Below are 23,990 nucleotides of genomic sequence, written 5' to 3' on the forward strand. Positions count from 1 at the left end.
TTTCTAGGTGGATTTATGGACTGATGGACTTCATTTGAAAGTAATGTCGTCTTTCATTACAGAGCCCAACCAACTCTTGCTGCTACAACAGAGTCTTAACTTCCTGCATTTTCCAAATTCCCATCCTTGTAAGCGTCATGCTTTAGTCCCTAATTGCTAGTTTTTTCTCTATACAGGATTGTTTCTCATTAGGTTCACTTGATTCATCCGACGCTGGATTATGGAGCACTGACAACATTATCAACACACTTCCTACAATCTTCAGGCTTCACATGTGCTGATGATGATGTAAACCAACTCTGCCCCAATCATCTTCCCCTTCTCTTAGGGTCTTACTACATATTGCAACAGAAGATAGTATTGGAGGTGGAGAGGGTAACATGAAGTTTGGCACTACCCTGAAGAACTGTAGGCATCTTTTGGAATGTGCTAAGGAACTTGATGTCCAAATTATTGGAGTTAAGTGAGTAGTTGTTTTAAACTTCATTTTGTTGTGATAATCTTAGTCTTTCTGTTTACCAGTTTAAGTTTTCTTTTGTATAAACATTAATAGATTAAATTTCTGATTTACGATACATAGTTTTCTTAGTTTAGGAAAATAAATGTTTATCTTTATACTATTTTGTACTTGTATGTACCTCTCCTTCACCTAGTTAAGAGAGGAAATAGTAAATAACAGTTCAGTTAGTAATTTAAATCACTTCTTTTTAAGTTGAATGGAAGGATTTACTAGAATTCTGATGAATACCAAAATGGTTGTTGGACATGTCATTTCAGTTTTTCTTTTTCCCATCCCAAGACTTTTTATTTTCCCCTGTTTAATCCCTCAGAGGCACTTCAAAAAATCAGTAGACTATTTTATCCTCTCAGTTTTTATGTATGAGGAAACTAAGACCCAGAGAGTTAATGATTTGATAATAGTTTCTGAACCATGATCTGAATCAGATTTGGAGCAGTGACTGCCAGATTTTAAAATTGTTCATAAAGATGGATAAAGAATCACCACTGTTAAACTTAATTCTACCTTAGCTGACAATATTGACAGTATTTGAGAGTTTTCATATTTCAGTTAATTTTATTGTTAACACACAGGACAATTGATTTGAGGTGTATTCTGTGAATTTTAACGTTTTTGTAACCACTGCCACAATTGATACGGAAAGGACGATGTTTTAATTAAACTTTTAAATTTAATTTTATTTAATTTTTGGTCTTGCAGCATGGCTTGTCAAAGTTTAATTTCCCGACAGGGTTCAAACACAGGGTTCCACTGCAGGGTCTGCAGTGGAAGGGCAGAGTCCTAACCACTGGACCACCAGGGAATTCCCTCAAATTTAAATAGTCCGAATCTTTGATAAATACCACTATTAATGAGCAGTACTAACAATTATCAGTATTGCTCAACTGAATTAATGTTCACTTGTATTTATTTCTCAATAGATACTTTTTTTAAAAAAAGATTTGTTTGGCTACACTGGGTCTTTTGCTGCAAGCTGGCTTCCTCTAATTCTGGAGAGTGGAGGTTACTCTGGCTTCTCTTGAGGAGCACAGAAGACGCGTGAGCTTTAGTAGTTGCAGCTCAAGGGCTTGGTTGCTCTGTGGCATGTGGGATCTTCCCGGACCAGGGATCAAACCTGTGTTGGCAAGTGGGTTCTTAACCACTGGACCACCAGGGAAGTCCCACAATAGATTTGTATATTTTCAGGTAATATTGTGCATTCAAAATTGAAGATTTTGTCACCCAGTTTTATTGGGTGATTGTTACTTTTAGTAAAGTAACAATTTATCATTACTTTACCATATGAAAAGCGTGTCCCTGTCTGATAGCTGTGAAATATAACTGATAACTTATTATTAAAAAAATTATTACCCAAACACTACCTTTTCTAAAAGGCTGGTATTGTAACTTGGGTAATTAGAGGTTCATGTTTCTAAAGCTTTAAATATTGAGTAAAGTTAATGTGAATACTTTTTTGTGTGAATATGGTGAGTTAGAAAGGAACGGCCTCTAAAATTTGCTGCAGCTTCAAATTTATTACTCTATGTCTTTCAGATTTCATGTTTCAAGTGCTTGCAAAGAATCTCAAGTATATGTACATGCTCTATCTGATGCGCGATGTGTGTTTGACATGGCTGTAAGTTTTTCGCTTAAATTATTTTGATATTTAAGCCAAGATGTTATTTAAGACAAATATTCAGCTTCTTTTCTACTTCTAAAGTATTCTGATCGTACTTATTTAAGACATGCACATTTTAAAACCTGGGTGTAGAGAGAGGCAATAGTTAACTTACTTGTATGTGTCTAAAGACAGTACAGAGAATAGCAGGAAAATACAATGAAATAATCCGCCTCTGTTAGTAGAAAGCAATAAATTTACTAAAGGTCAGAACAGAGATTATTTACCTCCCTTAGAGGATTTTTGTGTGTGTGTGATGTCCCTATATGCATTACAATTTGGAAAAGCGTTTAAAGATTTTTTTTCCCCTCCTGCATCTCTAGGGAGAATTTGGCTTCACGATGAACATGTTAGACATTGGTGGGGGCTTCACAGGAACTGAGTTTCAACTGGAAGAGGTAAACATTGTTCAGTGGGTCGACATCCTGGACTGATCTCTCTTTCCTTTCTACTTACATGGTGGATATGTAGACTAGAGTTTTCAGAGCAGAACTAAAGCTGTAACATTGTGTAAAATTTGTAAGAAAATGAAGAGCTAATGGAAGACCTTGGAAAAGTTTAAACTCTGTAGCATAATTTTATCATGGAAAGTGTGTTTTCAGTGCTTGATGACAATGATTCATTCATTCATCACTTACAGAGCTTGAATTGTTTTATCCATGTACACATCAGTTCTCACCTTCCTCTGGTATAGAAATTGATTGGAAATTTGCTCCTTCATCACTAGTTATTGAATATAGCTATAAACAATGACTTTTCAATCACCAGGAGCCATTTGCCACTGGAATTATAACTTTTTAAATTAATGCCATTCTGATAGTTAGAAAATCAACTTGGATGACTTGAAAGCCTGCTTTATTTCTAAGCGTCATAGTCTATAATTCAGCTACTTAATTTTCCTAAAAAATTTAATTGCTGTTAATCTCTTAATGTTGTGAATTAACCAATCCAATATTAAAACCATAATATGGGTTTTAAAATCCATAGGTTAATCATGTTATCAGCCCTTTGTTGGATGTCTACTTTCCTGAAGGATCTGGCATCAAGATAATTTCTGAACCTGGAAGCTACTTTGTGTCTTCTGCATTTACACTTGCAGTTAATATCGTTGCAAAGAAAGTTGTTGAAAATGATAAGTTTTCCTCTGGAGGTAAGTTACAAAGTTTATAGTTTTCTGTTAGTAAATAATTCCAATTAGTTTGAAGATGAGTTCATTAGATACTATCACATGTAAATATAATTTTGGACATTTGATGGGTTTTGATGTTATGGGTGTTCTTCATCCATCTGTAGGGAGGAGCTAGGGAGCTTTTCAAAAAGCTATAGCTTTTGAATGCCATAGCTAACATTCCACTCCATCAGACTCTTCTCGAAGCTGATGTTTAGATAGGCTTATGTTAGATAAACTTCCACAGGTGATTGATTCCCTTTAAGAACCAGTACAATCTTATCCCTATCAAAATAAAATAATTTTCCTCAAAGCTGATGTTTAGATAGGCTTATGTTAGATAAACTTCCCCAGGTGATTGATTCCCTTTAAGAACCAGTACAATCTTATCCCTATCAAAATAAAATAATTTTCATATCTTAAAATTTATTTTAGTTTTGTTCAATTTTTATTATTTTTGCAGCATAGATTAGTTTGGACTGCCCTTGAACTTCTTGTAAGTGGGATCATGTATATTCTTCTGTTTAAGACAGCTCAGTATAATATTTGGTAGAGCATTTCATTTTACATTTATTGCCAATTAATATTCCACTGTTTGAATGCATATACTTTGTCTCCAGTCTCCTGCCATGAATATTTGATTGTTTCCAGTTTTTGGCTATTAAGGGCAGAACTACTGTTACTACATTATTATACAGTACTACAAGTATTGTGGACATTTTTCTTAGGTGAATGATGTAAGAATAGAATTGCTGGGTCAGAGGGTAGGTGCTCACAAAGATTTCAAAATGGTGTTGCTATTTTACTCCTCTGCTGGCAATGTATATATGCAAGTTCTGATTGCTCCCACCTTTGCTAATTTCTTTTTTTGGTCATTGTTAAATTTTATCCACTCAGTAGGTGTGTATTATGGTGTATCAGTGTAGTTTTAATTTGCATTTACCTGGTGAGTAATGATGTAGAGCCGTTTTTTTTTTTTTTTTTTTTAATGTGTTCATTGGTTATCCTTGGTGAAGTGTGTTCAATATTTTAAGTTAACAGTTTTAAGTTATGTCAGTATATATCAGTATATTTTGAAGAATGTGAAACCTATGAGTCAATTCTATAAATACTAATTCAGACTTTGATGTGCCTTTTAGCTGTTTTACTGTAAGTTCATCTTTGCTTTTCCTGTTTTTGTGTTTTGTTTTTTTTTAAACAGTAGGAAAGACCGGAAGTGATGAACCAGCCTTCATGTATTATATGAATGATGGTGTTTATGGTTCTTTTGCAAGTAAACTGTCTGAGGACTTAAATACCATTCCAGAGGTTCATAAGGCAAGTTTTATTACAAATATTATAAAACCTGCTTATTTGGCAGTTTCTGAATGGAGCTGTTATTTTTAGGATGCATCCCAGTTTAAAAATTGTATTTATTTTTGGATATGCTGGGTCTTCGTTACTGCACAGGCTTTTCTCTAGCTGTGGCAACCAGGAGCTCCCAGGCTCTAGAGCACAGGCTCAATAGTTGTGATGCACGGACTTAGTTGCTCTGTGGCACATGGGGTCTTCCCAGATCAGGGATCAAACCCGTGTCTCCTGCATTAGTAGGCGGTATTCTTTACCACTGAGTCACCAGGAAGCCCTCATCCCAATTTCAAAGAAATATTTTAGAATGGGGGAAGGTTGCCCCTTTTTTGAGGGTTTGTATTTCTCTGAGTCCTATTAAGTCTTTTGTTCTCTAAATTGCTGCCTTACATGGAGTTAAGGAGGAGTATCACTGCCCTTGGCTCTAGGCCTTTCTTCAGGGCCACATTTGATTTGAAATGGTGAAAAAACGCTCTTATCCACCTTCAAGTTCATTGCCTGCTTGAGTTAAAAGCTTAACAAAAAAATACTTTTTTGTCCTACAGAAATACAAGGCAGATGAGCCTCTGTTTACAAGCAGCCTTTGGGGTCCATCCTGTGATGAGCTTGATCAAATTGTGGAAAACTGTCTTCTTCCTGAGCTGAATGTGGGAGATTGGCTTATCTTTGATAACATGGGAGCAGATTCTGTCCATGAACCATCTGCTTTCAATGATTTTCAGAGGCCAGCTATTTATTACATGATGTCCTACAGTGATTGGTAAGACGGATTATTTTTTTAAAGCAGATTGGATATTTGAGGTGACAGGGTTTGCTGGTTTTAATTCTATAATGAATGCACAACTTAAAAGTAATAACAGAATGACCTTTTAAGCGTAATTGGAAGACTAGTTATTTTATAGTTCTTTTCATTGTCTGTTGTGTGGTCTTTGTGATTAAACTCAGATGTCTTGATTTTTCCCTTAGGTATGAGATGCAGGACGCTGGGGCAACTTCAGACACAACAATGAAGAGCTTTTTCTTTGTGCCTTCTTGCATTCAGCTGAGCCAAGAAGACAACTTTCCCACTGAAGCTTAAGCAGGCGTTAACGCTTCTGTAGATCTGAAGTTGCAGGTTAATAAGCTTGTCTGGTCTACATTCCAGTGTGGAAAAAATTTGAACAATCTTATTCTGTTAATTCTCTTGGAAACAAAAACTACTAGTAATAGCTATTTGGGACCAGACAAAATCAGCTCTATAATTCACTGGGGGTAATTGGGAGATTAAGATAATGTATCCAGATTTAAACCTACCAGTTTGCCCTACCCCTTAAGCGTTTAAAATAAAATATGCAACAAAATGGATGACTTAGTGGAGATGGAAGCCCATTAATTGGGTTCCCCATTAAACCGTTTACATACAAGTACACAGTTTTTATACTAAGGATTCGTGTTAAAAAGTCTTGTAAAGTTAATGTCTTTCACCCAGATATATCAAATGTCAGTGGAAGACCAGTGTAACTTCATTAGATACGTTTAGTGTATTTAGAATGTGTAAATTTGTGCTTTGAACTGTAGTTTAATAAATGTAAAATTGCATCATAGTATTTGTTGTATTTGACCTAATGTAACCCTTGTATGATTGCAATAAAATTTTGTGTAGATTTTACTGTTTTTTCAGGCTAAAATTTTGGGAAAGGGGCTAGCTAGCAAAGGTAGTTTTGAAATAGATATGTATCTGGGCTGTTTCGAAGGTTATTTTCCTTTATAGCCCATTTAAGTTTAGTTTGGCTTAGTACATTTTTCAGTTATTTAATTAGTAATTTAAGTAAAATGTTTGGTAAATCATTGTGATGTTCAGATTCATTATGGAGAGTTGATGTGCAGTAAGCATGATGTTTAACAATTTTAACACCAAAAATGTTAATCCTGCATAAACCAATTGTAATAATTAATAGGTGTTTCTGTATAGATAGAATGCATAGAGTACCTTAGTAAATCTTTGAGTCGCAAATCTTTTGGCTGAAATGGAAGATTCTATTAAATACTTGGAATAAACTTTGGGGAGGGAAATGCAGAAAACTCTGCTGCGCACTAAATCTTAAAGAAGGGCTACATCTATATCCAGAAACCTGATGCTCCTTTGCACGGAATATTATTTAAATTCAGAGTTGTGAGGGGGATGGGGTGAAGCACACCTATTTTCAATTTCTCGATTGCAGTGATTTCAAACTTAGGATTTGTTTTGTTGTTCACTTAGTTTCCTGTTATTTCCCATTTGTTCAGCAGCTTAGTGTAATTAGTTTTCATTCTTTGCATACTAGAATTTTATGGTGATTGGGGAAGTGAGTTAAGAGTCACTAACCTGACAGTTGTTGCCAGGCATTGTTCATGGCTAGTATATTAGTAATCCTAGATCTCAGAATCACAATAGTAATAAAGTAAACAACAGGGGTCATTTTTTCCTAACTTGTTCTATGTTCAGATGTGGAATTTCTGTCTTCCAAGAGGAAATGTGACTTCACTTTGGTGCCAATGGACAGAAAATTCTGCATGTGTTACATAGGAGAAGTTTGGAATGCACTTAATAGCTGGTTTTTACACCTTGATTTCAAGGTGAAAAGAAATTGATCATGAATCTAATAAATTTCAATCTCTTAAACCAGTAGGTGCTTAATATTTTTGATTTGATTAATTCCCATTTGAATTTTATGGGTTCTATTAATTGAAAAAGGACTCCAGTCCATTGTCATCTAATTACCCTTGGAATTTTCCAAGGTATAATGTGGGGTTTTATGCAAAATTCCAAGCTACCATGCAACTTTTTTTAACTGTAATGAGGAGGAGGAATTGCTCCTAACCTTCTTTACATGTTGTGCTTTTTGGTTCAGAAATGCCAAATCTTTTAAGAGATGGTACAACTTTGAGTCCTTGGCTTGACTATACAACTTTGAGCTTCATGGCATGTCAGTTTTGCCGTATTTAAAGGAGAGCTATTCTGTGTGTAACAGCTCAGAGTTGCAGGTACCACATGTGAACGATACGGTAACTTTAAAAAATGTTTGTGTTGTATTTGAAGACTGTTTGCCATAAATCTAAAGTTTGATCTTAATGTATTTCAATTTGATATGCTAAAAAAAAGTACTGAATTAATGTAACAATCTTTTTTTTTTAATCAATATTGTAAGTTCAGAATTTAACTGAAAATATAAAACCCAAATGATTTCTATATAGTAAATTGAACTGTAAAGGTAACTTGTGTGTGATTCTGAATACACAGATAAAATGTTTTTAATTCCTCCTTATGTTTTAGTTCTGCTTTGGCTTCTGTTGCGAAAGAGTTGAAATTTTACTTATCAGCTTTGTGTACATTGACTTGCAAGCATTCTTTCAGAATCTTACTTACTTTATTACATAGTAACAAATTGAATCTGATAAAATGATTCTGGGTATTACATATGGAATACTGAAGTCTTTGATAAAATCAATATATATATGTGGTCACAAAGATTTTTCTAGGGTTGCATTTTTTTAGACACATTAATTCACCAGCTTCTGAACAGTGTTTAGACTTAAATAGTTCTGTATAAATTAAGCTAGGTATTCCTTCTAAATAAGATGGGCACTGATATCATTGAATGCAAATTTAGATTTAAAAAGTCACACCAGTTGTCTTTTTGTCCCTTTCTGGGGAGTTACTCTCAATTTCCTCACAGTAGTTAACAGGTAGGTAACTTGACCAATAATATAGTGAAGAATGCTTGCTTAATTGGCTTGGAAGAGTGAAAGAAAAATTTCTTAGTAGTTTTCCATATTCAGGTTGTGAATAAATCCTGCAAATACTTTAATCCCTGCTTCATCCATCCTGAAGTAGGAATAGAAGTATGGTGTACAGTCCTTGCACTTGCAGGCTTTTGTGGGAACAAACCTGGTTTACGATTAACAAACCACGACTAGTTGTAGTCTAGCTTTTGCTGGAGGCTGATCTCTTCCTACTTAAAGGAATAAGCTCCCAGCTTTTGTATGATGCTTGGAGCAGGTAAGCACCATCTGACTGCTTAATTCCTTGAGCTGTATGGCTTCAGTTTCAAAGCAGTTATATTTTAACGATCTTTCAAATCCCAGTTCTGCCATACTACTGCTCATGCCTGTCAAAACCCTTTGCAGTTGATGGCTTAGTGAGAAATTTAGCACTGGGTCAATTATGGGAAATTGGAAAGTTAATCCACAGTTGACTAACAGATGAAGGGATAATGCATTGGCAATAGAAAAGGAGTTGCATAAGAGTGCAAGAGAAGATCCTCTGGTGAACTAGCAGGCTTTGATTTTGATTAAATTTAGTCCCAGATTCTAGTTAAAGCTTTTCCTAAGTGACGGTGCCAGACTCCATCCTGTGTGCCTGTGCCCACAGCTCTCACCACTCACTTTTTAGCAACAGTATGCAGAGGAAGGGGGGACACAAAACTGAGCTAAAGTTCAGAAAATTTTTAATTCTCTGGATTTCACTGATTTCCTCTCATCTATTTTCTGTTTCTTAAATTACTTTCTGTGAGATTTTCTCAGCTCCATATTCCAAGTCTTATTTTTTAACCTCTGAAATTTTTACAAGCTAATGGCCTCCAAGAATTTCATAAGTTCCCCTCTAACCCAGTCCTACATAGTCTTTTTGTCTCTGTTTTTGGGTTGGACTGTTATGTTTTCATCATTAGAGGCATTCTTCAGATGTGTAGTAACCCTTCTGAGTGGGGACTACAAAGCTAATAGGAAGCTCTGAGCACATGAGTGTGGCTTGTCAGCTCAATGTGCTGTGTCCTAGTGGAGCTGCGGGGAAACCTCTTACGTCACCCTGAAGTCTTTGCCCATTCTCAGTGAATACTTTGCATATCCCCTGCTGGAGGAGTAATGGGCCATCTGCCAGCATTCTAGAAGACAAGTGGGGTTGAAGGTATTGGGCTTCTGTGTTTAGTGTGCAGTAGGGGACTACCCCTGCCCCCAGCAGTGCTCCGTGTCCATTATTCCAGAGGCCTATTTGCCCTCTTGAGACAAGGACTCTCCAGTCTTGATGAATGAGTGGGCTCTTGCCCAGCTGTGCAGTGTAGGAAAAGGGATCCGGGAACTGAATGCTTAGACTTGCAGACCATCATTTTGCTCCTACCTCCAGATGGATCTGCTGTCATTTTCTCTGCAGTGTTTTGGAATTTGAGGTTGTTTTTTTTTTTTGGTCTCTCAACTCCCTGCCACCTCCCACCCTGTCCCTGGTTTGGGATTCTGGTTCCTGCAGCTGCTAAATTATTAATCTGTGCACTTTCCAACTTCATCTTCTCATGTCTCCATCCTTGTTTTTGCCTTAGTTAGGAAGAAACATGTTTGACATCACCATTGTAAACATGTCTCAATATATTCTACATGCATAGACATAGTCAAATTAGGAGACCTTTTAAATTTGGGGAGATTAAACTATCCATCTGCTCATGGAGCTAAATTTTGGGGGTGGCTTAAAGTTTCATACTTATTTCTGCATTTATCTAAAATTCTTTTAAGCTTACAGGGGTGCTCTTAAAATTCTTTTAAGCTTACAGGGGTGCTCTTAACTTAACAATTTGTGCAACATATAGTCACACACTCAGCTTTTATTGCCCAACCAGTCTTAATGCACTTAGGCAATTACCTTGTATGACTGCTCAGCAGTGCCCCTCAGCTTTAGTTACTTCTGTGACTTAAATTTACTCTCTTAATAGTCTTACTGTTCTCAACAGGAATAAAGAAAGCAAGGGCGTTTTTGAAGTTTGGCTTCCTCCTCTGATTCTACAAGAATACAAGTAAAGAGCTTGCTGGGAGAGGGAGGAGAACTTTAGTGTTGTCCAAAAGAAAAGCATCATATTGAAATGTTTCTTAAAAATTGGTTTAGCTAACGCTACCTTCATGTTCTCCCAGTTGGAACTGGGTTTAGAGTATTTTAGATTGGTGTCTTGGAGGGGGTGTAAAACTTCATTTGAGAACATATGAAAAGTTCACATTGTGGAAAATACTGCCCAAGTGGCACAATGCTACCGCACCACCCCCCCCGGCACCCCTCCCCTGCTTTATGTACAGTCAGTTTTGCTAGAACTTGGCACACGCTTGCCTAAAAATCTTTACACTGTGAAATCAGTGTAAAGTAATAGGTTGGGAGTGCTCACGCTGTCAGTGAACCAGTACAGTATTGATGGTAACCACTTTTAAATGGGTGTACAGTTGTACACATGTTAAATACACAGATAGTACAACCACTGTATCACTACCTTGAAAAACACACATGTTTTGTGGACATGGAAGGGTTGCAGCTTGTGGATTGTGAAGGGGTGGGAATGTGTTAGTCGCTCGGTCATGTCCAACTCCTTGCAATCCCATGGACTGTAGCCTGTGTCCATGGAATTCTCCAGGCAAGAATACCGGAGTGGGTTGCCATTCCCTTCAGGGGGTGTTCCCGACCCAGGGATTGAACCAGTGGCTCTTATGTCTCCCACATTGGCAGGAGGGTTCTTTACCACTAGCGCTACTGGGAAGTGGTGGGAGGGGTTATCTGAAATTGGAAGGTTGCACCACCAGAAGCAAAGAGAAACTAAAGAGCCTCTTGATGAAAGTGAAAGAGGAAAGTGAAAAAGTTAGCTTAAAACTCAACATTCAAAAAACTAAGATCATGGCATCCAGTCCCATCACTTCATGGCAAATAGATGGGGAAACGATGGAAACCGTGACAGACTTTATTTTCTTGGGCTCCAAAATTACTGCAGATGGTGACTGCAGTCATGAAATTAAAACATGCTTGGTTCTTGAAAGAAAAGCTATGACCAACCTAGACAGCATATTAAAAAGCAGAGACATTACTTTGTCAACAAAGGTCCATAGCAGTCAAAGCTATGGTTTTTCCAGTAGTCATGTATGGATGTGAGAGTTGGACCATAAAGAAAGCTGAGCACCGAAGAATTGATGGCTTTTAAACTGTGGTGTTGGAGAAGACTCTTGAGAGTCTCTTGGACTACAAGGAGATCAAACCAGTCAGTCCTAAAGGAAATCAGTCCTGAATGTTCATTGGAAGGACTGATGCTAAAGCTGATCAGCTCCAACACTTTGGCCACTTGATGAGAAGAACTGACTCATTGGAAAAGACCCTGATGCTGGGAAAGATTGAAGGCAGGAGGAGAGGATGAGACAGAGGATGAGATGGTTGGATGACATCACTGACTTGATGACATGAGTTTGAGCAGGCTCTGGAGTTGGTGATGGACATGGAAGCCTGGCGTGCTGCAGTCCATGGGGTCACAAAGAGTTGGGCCCGACTGAGCAACTACATTGAACTGAAATGAACCACCAGTTGATGGGTGGGTGCAGCTTGTTGCACCCTTGGTGAACCGAGGTAGCTGGTCCATATGTGAGGAGTGTGTATTTTGCATATTTGTATATTAAGAACCACGAAATTCATGTTACCTTAATGTTGATCCCCAGTGAACCAGTCACCCTGGAACAAGCAGTTTCAAAACTGACTTCCTGCGTGCTGTTGAATAGGTTTGAAGAGTGTATCAATAAAGGATTACACTAGAGTCTTCACTATTGCAAGCCCACTCATATGACAGCAGTTTGATGGCAATTAAGCAAAAACACAGGACACGGTGGAATTAAAAGCCTACCTAAGCCATTTATTTGAGGGCCAGCATCTCCGAAGCCTCATGATACTTCTGTGTGACACACACATAAGCGGTTCAAAGGGTCCTAGAAATAATTTCCTCTGATTTCTTCATTCCACATTTGCAGAAATGGAGACCCAGATAGGTTAAGGAATTTGCCCCCCAATTTTACAGCGAGGATGTATCAGAGCATGGATTTGAACCTAAGACTGGACAAACCTGTGTCATTGTCTTAGGTTGGGTTCCCTGGACACAGATGGAGACAGAGCTGCCTGCAGGTTGATTGGAAGTGCTCCTAGGAGATGACAAGCAGGAGTGGGCAGAGAGGGCAAGCCGTTCTGTAGTTCCAGTGGAGGCCTTAGCTGATCTTATGTAGGGCTCTGGAGCTGGGATGGCCCTTCAGAACTGGACCAAATGGAGAACTGGAGGCTGCGACCTGGTATCCCAGTATTAGCCAGTCATTGGCTACAAGCTGCACCTTGGGAAGAGACAGAACCTTGGGCAAGCAGCTCCCCTCAGAGGTGAACAAAGTCATGAGCCAGTTCCCAGTGAGGAATGCAGCCCTGAGCCTTCAGCAGGCTGGTAGCTGGGGGTGGGTCCACCAGTCCTCAGAGCTTCTTGGCAGAGTTTCTACTGTACTCAGTGATTAGAATAAAACAGCTGTATCATGTTCAGTGTTTAAGAAGGTCAGAACTACAAATTCTGCTAAGTTGTGTATCAGGGTCTTCCCTGATGGGCCTGTGGTTAAGACTCCAGGCTTCCATTGCAGGGGGCTGGGTTCAATCCCTGGTCAGGGAACTAAGATCCCACATTGCTGTGTGGTGCAGCCAAAAAAAAGTGTATCCATTTACCAGGGCTGCTGTAACAAAGTACCACAGACTAGCGGGGCTTAACCAACAGAAATTTGCTGTCTCACAGTTCTGGAAGTCCCAGATCAAGGTATTTCCTTCTGAAGGCTGTGAGGAAAGAAAGGGTCTCTTCTAAGCCTCTCTCCTTGGCGTGTAGACCGCTGTCTTCATGTGGGCATGGCCTTCTCCCTGTAGGTATAAGTCTGTCTCCACACTTCCCTTTTTTATAGGGACACAAGGCATACTGGATTAGGGTACTCCCTAATGACTTCAGATGAAATTTCATCATGTCTGTAATGATCCTATTTCCAAAGAAGTTCACATCCCTTGGTCCTGGGGATTAGGCCTTCAACATGTGAATTTAGGGGAACACAACCTATAACAAATATGTATTGTAGCTATTTGGAACCAGGCATTAGCTTGACCCTTGACCCCTGGCTTGATTGCCCTGTAGGTACCTCCCTACCCACCCCATCCCCCTACAGTAGCCCCTACTTCCTTCTGCCCTCTCCCTTTCCTTACTTAGCACATTTTCAAACTTTCCCGCTTTCTTTATCTTCCCTTTTCCCTACAAGGTTAAGGGATTTTTTTTTTCCTATTATTATAAAATTCTTATAAACTAAAAAAAACAAAATTCTGACCAAAAAACCACCTGAAAACTCTCCAGCAGAAAGCACTGCTTTTACTTTTCTGCAGCACTGCCTTCTAGATACCTGTGTTCATTTCATATTTCCACCCCTCTTTTCCTTGTGGGAAAAGTTTGACCATCTTGGACACTGTCCAGCATTTTACTTCTGCCACTTCCAATCATCTTGAACTTTTAATCTCAAACAGTACAGAGAACAGGCCTCAGGTCCTGCAGGGGCACCATGACTCTTGAGGGGAACATCCGGGGAGACTGTCTTGAGGTCAGTTCACCCCTCCGGTGAGACTTCAGGGGCATCTGCAATGCCTAGAAAGGGTAGATTCAAAGGGATGTGGAGACTTTGCCACCCTCCAGATGGTTCTCTCGGGGACATGAGTCTGAGGTCAGGCCTGGCTCAGAGGACACCTGGAGGTGTGAGCATGTCCAAGAAGTAGCTTCTTCAACCCGAATGAGCCTCCTCCCCCTCCTTTTTTTAAATGGCCCCATCAGGTGGCATGTGGGATCTTAGTTCCCTGACCAGGGATCAAACCCATGCCCCACACAGCATGACCCAGAAAATCCGCAGCGCCAAACTGCCTCAAGGTTGCGGCAGGGCCCAGAGGCAGCCTGAGACCGAGATCTGGGGCCTTGCCACTTCTCTTTGACCTGGACTATTATATGGTTTCTACTAGTTGATCTGCTACCAGTGTCTCCCCTTTGAGCCACCATCCTTACGGCTGCAGGGTGAGCTTCTGAAACTGGTCTGATTAAATCACTCATCTGCTTTACAGTCGCCTCCGCAGTCCCGTCTGGGACCTGTGCTTTCTAGGCCCTGGTCAGCCTTGAAACAGACAGTGCTATCTTGCTACACATCGCATGAGATCCCACAGCGCTTGCTTCTCAGTGTGGCTCCTTCACACCGTGCCCGGGGGTGAGTATAACTTTATCATTCATTCTTTCATTTGCTTGTTCATTCTCCAACAAATATCTTTTGACATTTCGAGGCCAGGAACTATTCCAGCATCGGGGTGGCAATAAACAAAATACGCCCAAGCCCTAGCCCAGATTGAAAGTGTCTTTCAATGGGCACTTTCAATCCAGGAGGTGTCCTAGAGCCTTTCAACTCCCGTCTGAATTCTGAGAGCGAGGCCAGCCCCAGCGTCATCTTCAGGCCTGCTACAGTAAGTGGTCTGACCCTCCAGGGCACCCCATATCCCTCATCCAGCACGCTGGGCTGGGCAGGAGTCCACAACTGTGAGTCACAGACCCCAACTACACACCAAGCAACCGCAGGTGGCTCAGTGCTGCACAGCTCCCCAACTCTCTGCTGCTTCCTCCTCCAGCCTGTGACATTGAAACAGAGCTTTGTTTCTGCTTGCTGGCCTTGCCTACTGCCTGACTCAGAGTTCATGAAGCTGCAGTCAAGCCTAGTGGTTAAGAACATGGACTTGTGGCGTCCTAACTCCATTTCTACCACTTACTAGCTGTGTGACCCTGGACAAGTTATTTAACCTCTCTGATCCTCAATTACCTCTTCCATATATTGATGTAAAACAAATTGCACTCAAACTCTGAGCTTCATGTCTTCACCTATAAAAAACAGGTTATAAGATTCAGTGAGCTTTTACCTTTAAAGTAAAAGACACTTGCTTCTTTGGAAGGAAAGTTATGACCAACCTAGACAGCATATTAAAAAGCAGAGACATTACTTTGCCAACAAAGGTCTGTCTAGTCAAGGCTACGGTTTTTCCAGTAGTCATGTATGGATGTGAGAGTTGGACTATAAAGAAAGCTGAGTGTGGAAGAATTGATGCTTTTGAACTGTGGTGCTGGAGAAGACTCTTGAGAGTCCCTTGGACTTCAGGGAGATCCAACCAGTCCTTCCTAAAGGAAATAAGTCTTGAATATTCATTGGAAGGACTGATGCTGAAGCTGAAACTCCAATAGTTTGGCCACCTGATGTGAAGAGCTGACTCATTTGAAAAGACCCTGATGCTGGGAAGATTGAGGGCAGGAGAAGGAGATGACAGAGGATGAGATGGTTGAATGGCATCACCGACTCAATGGACATGAGTTTGAGTAAACTCTGGAAGTTGATGATGGACAGGGAGGCCTGGCGTGCTGCTGTCCATGGAGTCACAAAGAGTCGGACATGACTGAGCGACTGAACTGAACTGAACTTTTACCTTTAAAGTACTTAGGAAAGTGCTCAGCATGTGGTAAAGGTTAAGCATGTGTTTGCCATTGTCCCTCCTGGGTTCCTGCTTGTTGAATCTCCCTGGGGCTCAGAATCATCTCACTCCTGATGACTCCTGGATAAGATGTTTTGGTCATGGAGACTGCATGGAATTACTGATGACTCCACTTTCTTCCAAAAATTCTTTGAAATATCCTTCATATAAAATAGAAACTAGAGGGACTTCCCTGGCAGTCCAGTGGTTAAGAATCCACCTGTTAATGCAGGGGACACGTGTTCGATCCCTGATCAGGGAAGATTCCACAGGCCACAGGGCAACTGAGTCTATGTGCCACAATTACTGAGCCCACGCTCTAGAGCCCAACTCTGCAACGAGAAGCCTGTGCACTAGAACTAGAGAGTAGCCCCTGCTTGCTGCAACTAGATAAAGCCCATGCACAGCAATGAAGACCCTGCGCAGCCAAAAAAATAAGCGATAATATGGCACAAAAACTGTGAAACAACTTTAAATAAATAAACAACTTAAAATAAAGCAGAGGTAAGGTTAATCCAAACGTAATCACCACTTTTGGTTCTGCTAAGGTTTCACCCCACTTTGTCTCTTAGGTTCCTAGCTGCTGCTGCTAAGTCGCTTCAGTCGTGTCCGACTCTGTGCAACCCCATAGACAGCAGCCCACCAGGCTCCTCTGTCCATGGGATTTTCCAGGCGAGAGTACTGGAGTGGGGTGCCATTGCCTTCTCTTAGGTTCCTAGCAGCCAGTGTTAAAAGGGAAACACTTTAAATTCAAATTTTAGAACTGTTTAACAAAATTCAAAGCATCCATAGGATATGAGTGAGGCTTTCTTTCCACAGTGTAGAGCACAACGCCAGGGGCCATTAAGCCCAAAATGTTTTTTTTCTAGCAAGTGCCCAGATGCAGGTGGCTGGCTTTCCCTGTTGGTGGGAACCCAGCAGGCTTCTCACGCAGCTGCCGCTCAAGGAGGGCTCAGGGGTTGGGCGGCAATGGCTGCTCTTCCCACTAGATGGCGCTCGTGGACCATCATTACTCGCAGAGCCTCGAGGTTGTAGCAAGCAGTTTTTCCGTTTTCTTAGCCGATTTCACGTGGTTATTAAAATCGTCTGTTCTATCATGTTTCTAATCACACAAACCTCCACCTCTCTGTCCTTTGCACTGTCACAGTGGGTTTTGAGGTTGGGGGGCGGGTGGGAGCCAGGAGGAAGAGAGGATTCTTCCTCACTTTCCCTCCTCTCCTCCATCCACCCACCCTCATTAGCATGAGCTTTTGCCACCACAAATCCCAAACAAAGTACAGGTTTGCAATTACCATGACAACTGCTGGAGCTGCGCCCACTAACAAGTTACCATGACAACTCTTAGACCAAGGGGGAACCCTTGTTCGTGGGCTGAGACAATACAACCAAAGGCTAGAACATCTGGACGCTCAAGAAATGTGGTTAACATTTAGCATTCGGCTTTTTCCTTCAAGTTGGGGTGTCAGGCCCACCAATGACATGCCTATGTGACACAAAGCCAAGTTTACTTACTCTAATGCATACAAGAAACCCACACACCAGGCAAGCCATTGGAGCCTCTCGGTCTTTGAGGTCAGGGTGGGTTTTTGTAGGACCAAGTGGTTGAGGTCAGCTGGAAAAACAGGGAATGATTAGGGCTGGCTGGTGGGTTAGGAGATAAGGGACCGTTGATTGGTTCAGGTTCAAAGAAGGAATCTATTTTTCTTTGGTGAACATTCCCTGTGTGGCTACGGCTTTGCTAGATCCATGGGTCAGTTGTTAGAACTTTAAGATCAAGGCAGTTGGTTAGCTGGTTTCTCAGTCTGCCATCTTCCAGTAGCGCTTGAAGACACGGGTGTATCATATTCATATTCCCAGAGTGTGGCACATACCAGAACCTCTTTGAAGGGTAGGTGAAGGAACTCAAAAACACCCCGCTCCTTTTTGTGCTTCCAATTCTTCCTCCTGGGCTTGTCCCATGATAGGTGAGCAGACAGGGAAGTGGATTCATGGAACACACAAATTCACTGAGGCACTTACTTTATGCCAGGCACTGGGCGAGGTCCTGGGAACACCGTGATGGGCAAGCCAAACAGGACTGTGTCCTGACGGAATCAACATAAGACAACACAAAACAGCCTCAGCTTTAGGGAGCAGCACTGATGCTAAAGAGCATATGATGGGGAACATGGCTTGGACAGATTTCCTGGGGAAATGATAGTTGCAGTGAGATGTGAACAAAGAGTGAACCTACCTCTTTACGTAGGTAAAGAGATGGAGGGAGAATGTTCCAGACAAGGGGAAAGGCAAGTACAAAAGTTCAGGAGATGGAAATTCACGGGTTAAGAAAGAAGGCCAGTTTCCCTGGAGGGCAGAGCCTCAGAGCACAAGCATGGTGCAGGACAGGGCCAGCCCAAGCAGGGCTCTGCCGGCCTTTTTATGGATTTCTATTTTTATCCTAAGAAATAGGGAGGTGGCATTACTGTTTTTATAGCTAGGGGTGGGGTGTGTTTTAGAGACATCAAATGATTTGGCAGAAATCCTAAGTGAAGCCATGAATCTTGGAGCTGCTCCTGGGAGTGTGCATAAAGTAACTGATTTTGTGTTTCAAAGGGATTTGTCTGGCTTCATTCTGGAGAAAGGACCTGAGGGAGGGCAAGAATTGACAGTGGCAGCTTGATGAGGCTCTGGCATTGGGACCAGATGGTGCTGGCACAGTGGAGGGTTGTTGCATAGGTAGATGGGCAAAGAGCCGGATAAGGACAGGGGGATGGAAGAGGCACTACGTCTCCAGCTTCTGTGACTGGATGATGTGCTTGGTCACTGACACGTGGGGCCCCAGAGAAGAGGACCAGGTTTTGAGGGGAGGTTTGTGAGTGTGGTCTTGGACAGGTGGCATTTGAGGCGACTCTGGGGTGGGGATAACAGTAGGAGGCTGGGTCTCCAGTCTGGAGCTCAGAGAGAGGCCCAGCCTGGAGGCCACATACGGTCTGCGTACGTGATAACAGCACAACGGCGACTGTTAATTGATGAGTATCTCGGTTCCCATGCCCTTCTGGGGACATTACTGTTGTCACCTTCTGGTCATAGTAGTGCTTTAGGTGGGTGGGGGAGTTTGGGGGGAATTTAGCTCTCTTCCAGAATCCCCAGGCAGGCTCCACTGGGACGAGTATGGCCCTGAAAGTGAATCCAGGAAGAAACAAAGGCACCCACACAAGTGGTGACAACTGTTGGTTTGAAGGTGGCAGCCTGGAGAAGCAGGTGTGACCACACCCAAAAGTCTAACCCAACCATATCTTACCCTTTCACATAGCACCCCATGTTCACTCACATCGCATCAGCTGGCCCCTCAGTTACCTGAGGTTACTGAGGTAACTACTGGTAAAGAACCTGCCTGCCAATGCAGGAGTCATAAGAGACATGGGTTCGATCCCTGGGTTGGGAAGATCCCCTGGAGGAGGGCATGGCAACCTACTCCAGTATTCTTGCCTGGAGAATCCCATGGACAGAGGTGCTGGTTGGCCTACAGTCCATGGTGTGACAAAGAGTCGGATATGACTGAAGTGACTGAGTGTGCGCACGTGCACACACACTGAGCATGCAGTGTGTAAGAGACTGAGACAAATGAGAAAACACAAACTCACAGCAGAGACTCACATCTCCAAACGCTTGTGTCCAAGATTTCAGTGCAGTCTCTTCAAAATGTTCTGGAAACTCGAGTTTTTTGTTTAGTTTGGTGTGAACTCATTTGGCCTCATAACCTGACAGAAGGGACGTGAAGATGTTTATAGTCTTTATTTACCCTTTTTGCTGTAGGAATGTGGTGTGTTTGATTACAGGGTGTTGTTCCAGAGCCCACAGCTAGTGGTGGAGGTGGTGGGGTTACCTTATACCTATTCCGTGAAAAATCTAAATTCCAAACACATTCCTTCAGATTCTAGAAGCGGGCTAGTGGACTATTTTATCATCAATCTTTTACTACTCAGGGGAGCATACAAGAAAACGTAAGCATGCTAAAAATGAAGATCCTGAAAGTGTGAAAAACATAATCTCATGTTGGTAGAAACAACAATTGGTTTTTGAGCACCCAGAACACTGCTAAACAATTTCCTAGACACTGAGGAGAGTAAAGTGAACAACATAACCTTTATACGTTCACAAAACTGACAAAACTGTATTTTTAAAATTCTATAAAGGATGTGCACACAGATTAGCAGATAGGAAGCTCTGAAAGAGCAGACAGTACAATTGTAAGAGCGTTTCTTGATCCAGGCAATATGAGTAATTTTTTATTCTTCTCCACGTTTCCAAATTTTCCTCCAGTGCTCAGGACTTTTTTTTTTTTTTTTAAAGAGAATCAGTTCAGTTCAGTCTCTCAGTCGTGTTCGACTCTTTGCGACCCCATGGATTGCAACACGCCAGGCCTCCCTGTCCATCACCAACTCCCGGAGTTTACCCAAACTCATGTCCATCGAATCGGTGATGCCATCCAACAATCTCATCCTCTGTCGTCCCCTTCTCCTCCTGCCCTCAATCTTTCCCAGCATCAGGGTCTTTTCAAATTAGTCAGTTCTTCGCATCAGGTGGCCAAAGTATTGGAGTTTCGGCTTCAACATTAGTCCTTCCAATGAATATTCAAGACTGATTTCCTTTAGGATGGACTGGTTGGATCTCCTTGCAGTTCAAGAGTCTTCTCCAACACCACAGTTCAAAAGCATCAAGCCTTCGGCGCTCAGCTTAAGTCCATTCTCTTTAAGAGAATGGTGGTCTTTAATTACCCAGCAATAGCAATGAACTAGACCAGATCCGTCTTGCCCCTCCGCCGTAGCTGTAGATTCGGGTACGAGGCTCGGTGCAGTTCTACAGCGCAGCAGCAGAGGGCGCCGCGCCCGCGGAGCTCCGAGCGGGGCCGCGGCCGCGCTTTCCTCCCCAGCAACACCGGCCCGCGCGCCGCTCCGGAGGCGCGGCCTCCCGGCTTCCCCCGCCGGGCCTCTCCCTCGCCCCTCCTCCCGCCCTCCTCCAGCCCCAGCCGGGCGGCGGCCTCGCCGCGGCGACCTCGCCTGCGCCTCGCCCCCAGGGCCGGGCCGACCCGGGCGCGGGTTCCCGGCCAGGCTCCTGGCAAGACCCGCCCGCGTCGCGCGGGAGGGCGGAGAAGGCCCCGCGCACCCCGGCCGTCGGCCCCCCTCCGCCCCCGGCACCGCCCTTCCCCTGCCCCCGCCCCTCCGCGGGGTCGGCCGGGCCGCAGGCTGACTCGTACTTTGGAGCCGGATGGGGAGACGTGACCGCCGGGACCAGAGCTGCGCCGGGAACAGGCGCGGGGGCGGGAGGAGGAGGCCGGGTTTCTGGGCACCTGGCGGCCGGGGCGGGGAGCGGCCAAGCCCTCCCCGCGCGCCGGGTTCCCAGGGGAGGGGGAAGGGACGCGCGCTCCTCCCGGCGCCCGCGGCCCCCGCCCTGCGCCTCGGCGCGTGTGTGCGCGCGTGCGCGCCGCCTTCGTCCCCGCGGCTCGTCTGTCCCCCGGCGCCCCGGGCCGCCCCGCCGCGGGGAGTCTGGCCTGGGAGGGCGGCCAGGTCACCAGTCGGGTCCGCCGTAGGTGGTCAGGTAACCCTCAGGGACCGGGGAAGGAATTTATGCCGTCAGAACACAGCCAGCATCGAATCCCAACCTCGGCCCTGCTCGGTTTCCTCGTCTGTAAAATGGGAAAAGTCGGTATCCATCTTCCATTAGGATCGCATCGGGACCAATCAACACTGGTTACCCTTCATAGTTTTCTTCTCAGTGGTGAGGATTGAAAGGGCGACGAGTGCACAAACATTTCAATGACCCACCTTCTCCTTGGGTTAAATGCCTCAGCTCTAGGTTTTTAAGTGTGGCCTTTCTAGGACTCGGATTGCGAACAAGGCTTGATATGAAAATCCCAGGATCTTAGAATCAAAAAGCGGGGAGGGCTTGCCCCACTACATTTAACTGCTGGTCTTTCAGATTCCAGCCCCAGCTCTCTGCCACTTGCTGTCTGTGGCTACTTCACCAAGTTCTTGAGTGTCACTCGGCCTCGGGTTTCTCAGCTGTCAAATGGGAACACTGCTTGGTGGTGACGGGGTCGGGTACTCAAGACTCATCTCCTACTTTCACAGACTCTCATGCGTCCTTTTGGCAAAGTTGCCCTTTGTCAGGAAATTGTGGAGCTGTAGATCCTCCCCAGGCTCAAGGCTATATATCTGCTTCTCTGTCCCGGCAGAGGACCGTTGGTCACCCCCTTGTTAATCGATGTCATTTCCCTTGTAGGAGATGGGCCACTGCCAAGCTCCTCAACCTGACCTTCCTTTATCCCTGACCTTAGCTACGGTTTCAGGGTCCTCCTCCAATCCTGGGGAGGTGGGGGTGACAGATGCTGAGAAAGCTGAGAGGCCCAGATAGGAAAATTGTCCCTCAATGTGTGAGTTCCTAGCAAAACAGGAAGAAAAGAATGCTTACTGAAAACTAGCCCCATGCTGGGGTGATTTATTTGAAGGCTCTGAAGAACCTTGGGGGCGGGAATCATCACCTCCTTTTTGCCCATAAGAAAGCAGAGGACCTGTTGCCTGGCACTCCCAGTCTGTCCTTAGCTGGATCCTCCTCCACCTCTGAGGACCAGTGAGTGTTACAGGAGGTGGTGCCACCTCCACCTAGGGCCCCTTCCAGCTGCTGTGTGGCATTGTCGACGGGAAATGGCTACAGTTCCTATCACTGCCTGGTCCTCCCACCAGTGAGGTTCCCCGGTGGGTGGTTATCACTGGTTTGAAAGGCCAGTTGGCTCTTGGGAAACAAACAGAAGCCTCACCCTCCCTTCCTGTTGGAAACTTTGGCCTCAGCTGCAGGGTGGATGCTTGGGAAACACATTTCAACTCCAGCCTTGGGGGATCCAACTGCTCCTGGAGATCTTTGTCAGTGCGGCTCTCAGGGCTTGTTGGACTTGGGAAGTCTACAGGCCTGGGGGCCCCTGCTCTGAGTCTGAACCCTCTCGATGGTGAGCATCTGCATCAGCGGTTCTCACCCCTGGCTCCCCAGGAAAAGAATGCTGATGCCTGGGATACCCCAGACCAGTGAAATCACCTGGAGGGAAGGGGGCCCGTGCTGCAACATTTGTGTGTTCTAAAGCACCCCCAGGTAATTTCAGTGTGCTGTCGGGGTTGAGAAATCCTGAGGGAAATCAATACAGCGTGTGATCAAAGAACAGAATAGGAAAGTATTTGAAATCTGAACAAAGGAGGATTTGCATCAGAGACCAGCTAATAAAAGCCGTCCAAGGCAGGATGGCTCCTGCAGCTGTGGCTGACAAATTCTTGGAAAGAATCCATCCGTCTAGGAACTGGCATGACTCGGTGCCCCGGGGGGCAGAGGATGGGACCCCGAGGCTCCAGGTCCCCTCTGGGCCACGGGGCTTGCTTCTCAGATCCACCTCTGTGCTGCCAGGCCCTGATGCTCTGTGAGCCTCTGTTCTTCCAGTCCAACTGGATTGCTTGCTGTTCCCAGAACTCGCCCGCTGTCTCCCCCTCCAGGTTTTGGTTCCAGGCATTTGTTTCCATCTGGAATGTCCTTTCGCCCATCTGTTCAAATCATTCCTGACTTCAAGGTCCCTGCCCTCATGCCAGCTCCACCAGGAAGCCTCCCCCTGGGGGCTTCTGTAAGCGCCTGTCCCTGCCACCACCCCACCCCCCAGCCCCACTTCCTGGTCTGTCACTGCCAGGGTGTGCCCAGGGTCGTCTCCCGGCTAGGCTGTGGATGCAGGAAGGGCGGGGGCTGTCGGCACAGGGACCCTCTGTGGCTTCTTCCTGCCCCGCCTGTCCCTGGGGGTGGGGGTGCCTTGCGTGGAGGGGCTGCCCGCGTTTCCTGAATGCGACAGAAGTTGGCCCTGTTCCCAGGCAGGGTGGACAGTGACACAGATCAACCCTCTCCGCTCAGGCCCCTTGCTGCTAGTTCCGTGGTCCGGCCGCTC

The 23,990-nt window shown here is 44.0% G+C and overlaps 1 protein-coding gene across 3 annotated transcripts in view; it reads left to right on the forward strand.

The window, feature by feature from the left end:
- Positions 1-7,976, forward strand: part of AZIN1 (antizyme inhibitor 1) — a 30,969-nt gene extending 22,993 nt beyond the window's left edge. For 2 of the 3 annotated variants that reach the window (XM_019973756.2, XM_019973753.2), the window contains 7 exons: positions 329-463; positions 2,054-2,135; positions 2,501-2,575; positions 3,165-3,327; positions 4,547-4,662; positions 5,238-5,452; positions 5,659-7,976. In XM_019973756.2, the coding sequence (XP_019829315.1) occupies positions 329-463; positions 2,054-2,135; positions 2,501-2,575; positions 3,165-3,327; positions 4,547-4,662; positions 5,238-5,452; positions 5,659-5,770 (898 nt within the window). In that variant the 3' untranslated portion in view covers positions 5,771-7,976. The remainder of the gene's footprint in view (positions 1-328; positions 464-2,053; positions 2,136-2,500; positions 2,576-3,164; positions 3,328-4,546; positions 4,663-5,237; positions 5,453-5,658) is intronic. The other variant, XM_019973757.2, reaches the window with a different exon arrangement.
- Positions 7,977-23,990: the final 16,014 nt, after the last annotated feature.

The sequence above is a fragment of the Bos indicus genome, chromosome 14, assembly GCF_029378745.1.
Source record: "Bos indicus isolate NIAB-ARS_2022 breed Sahiwal x Tharparkar chromosome 14, NIAB-ARS_B.indTharparkar_mat_pri_1.0, whole genome shotgun sequence".
NCBI lineage: Eukaryota > Metazoa > Chordata > Mammalia > Artiodactyla > Bovidae > Bos > Bos indicus.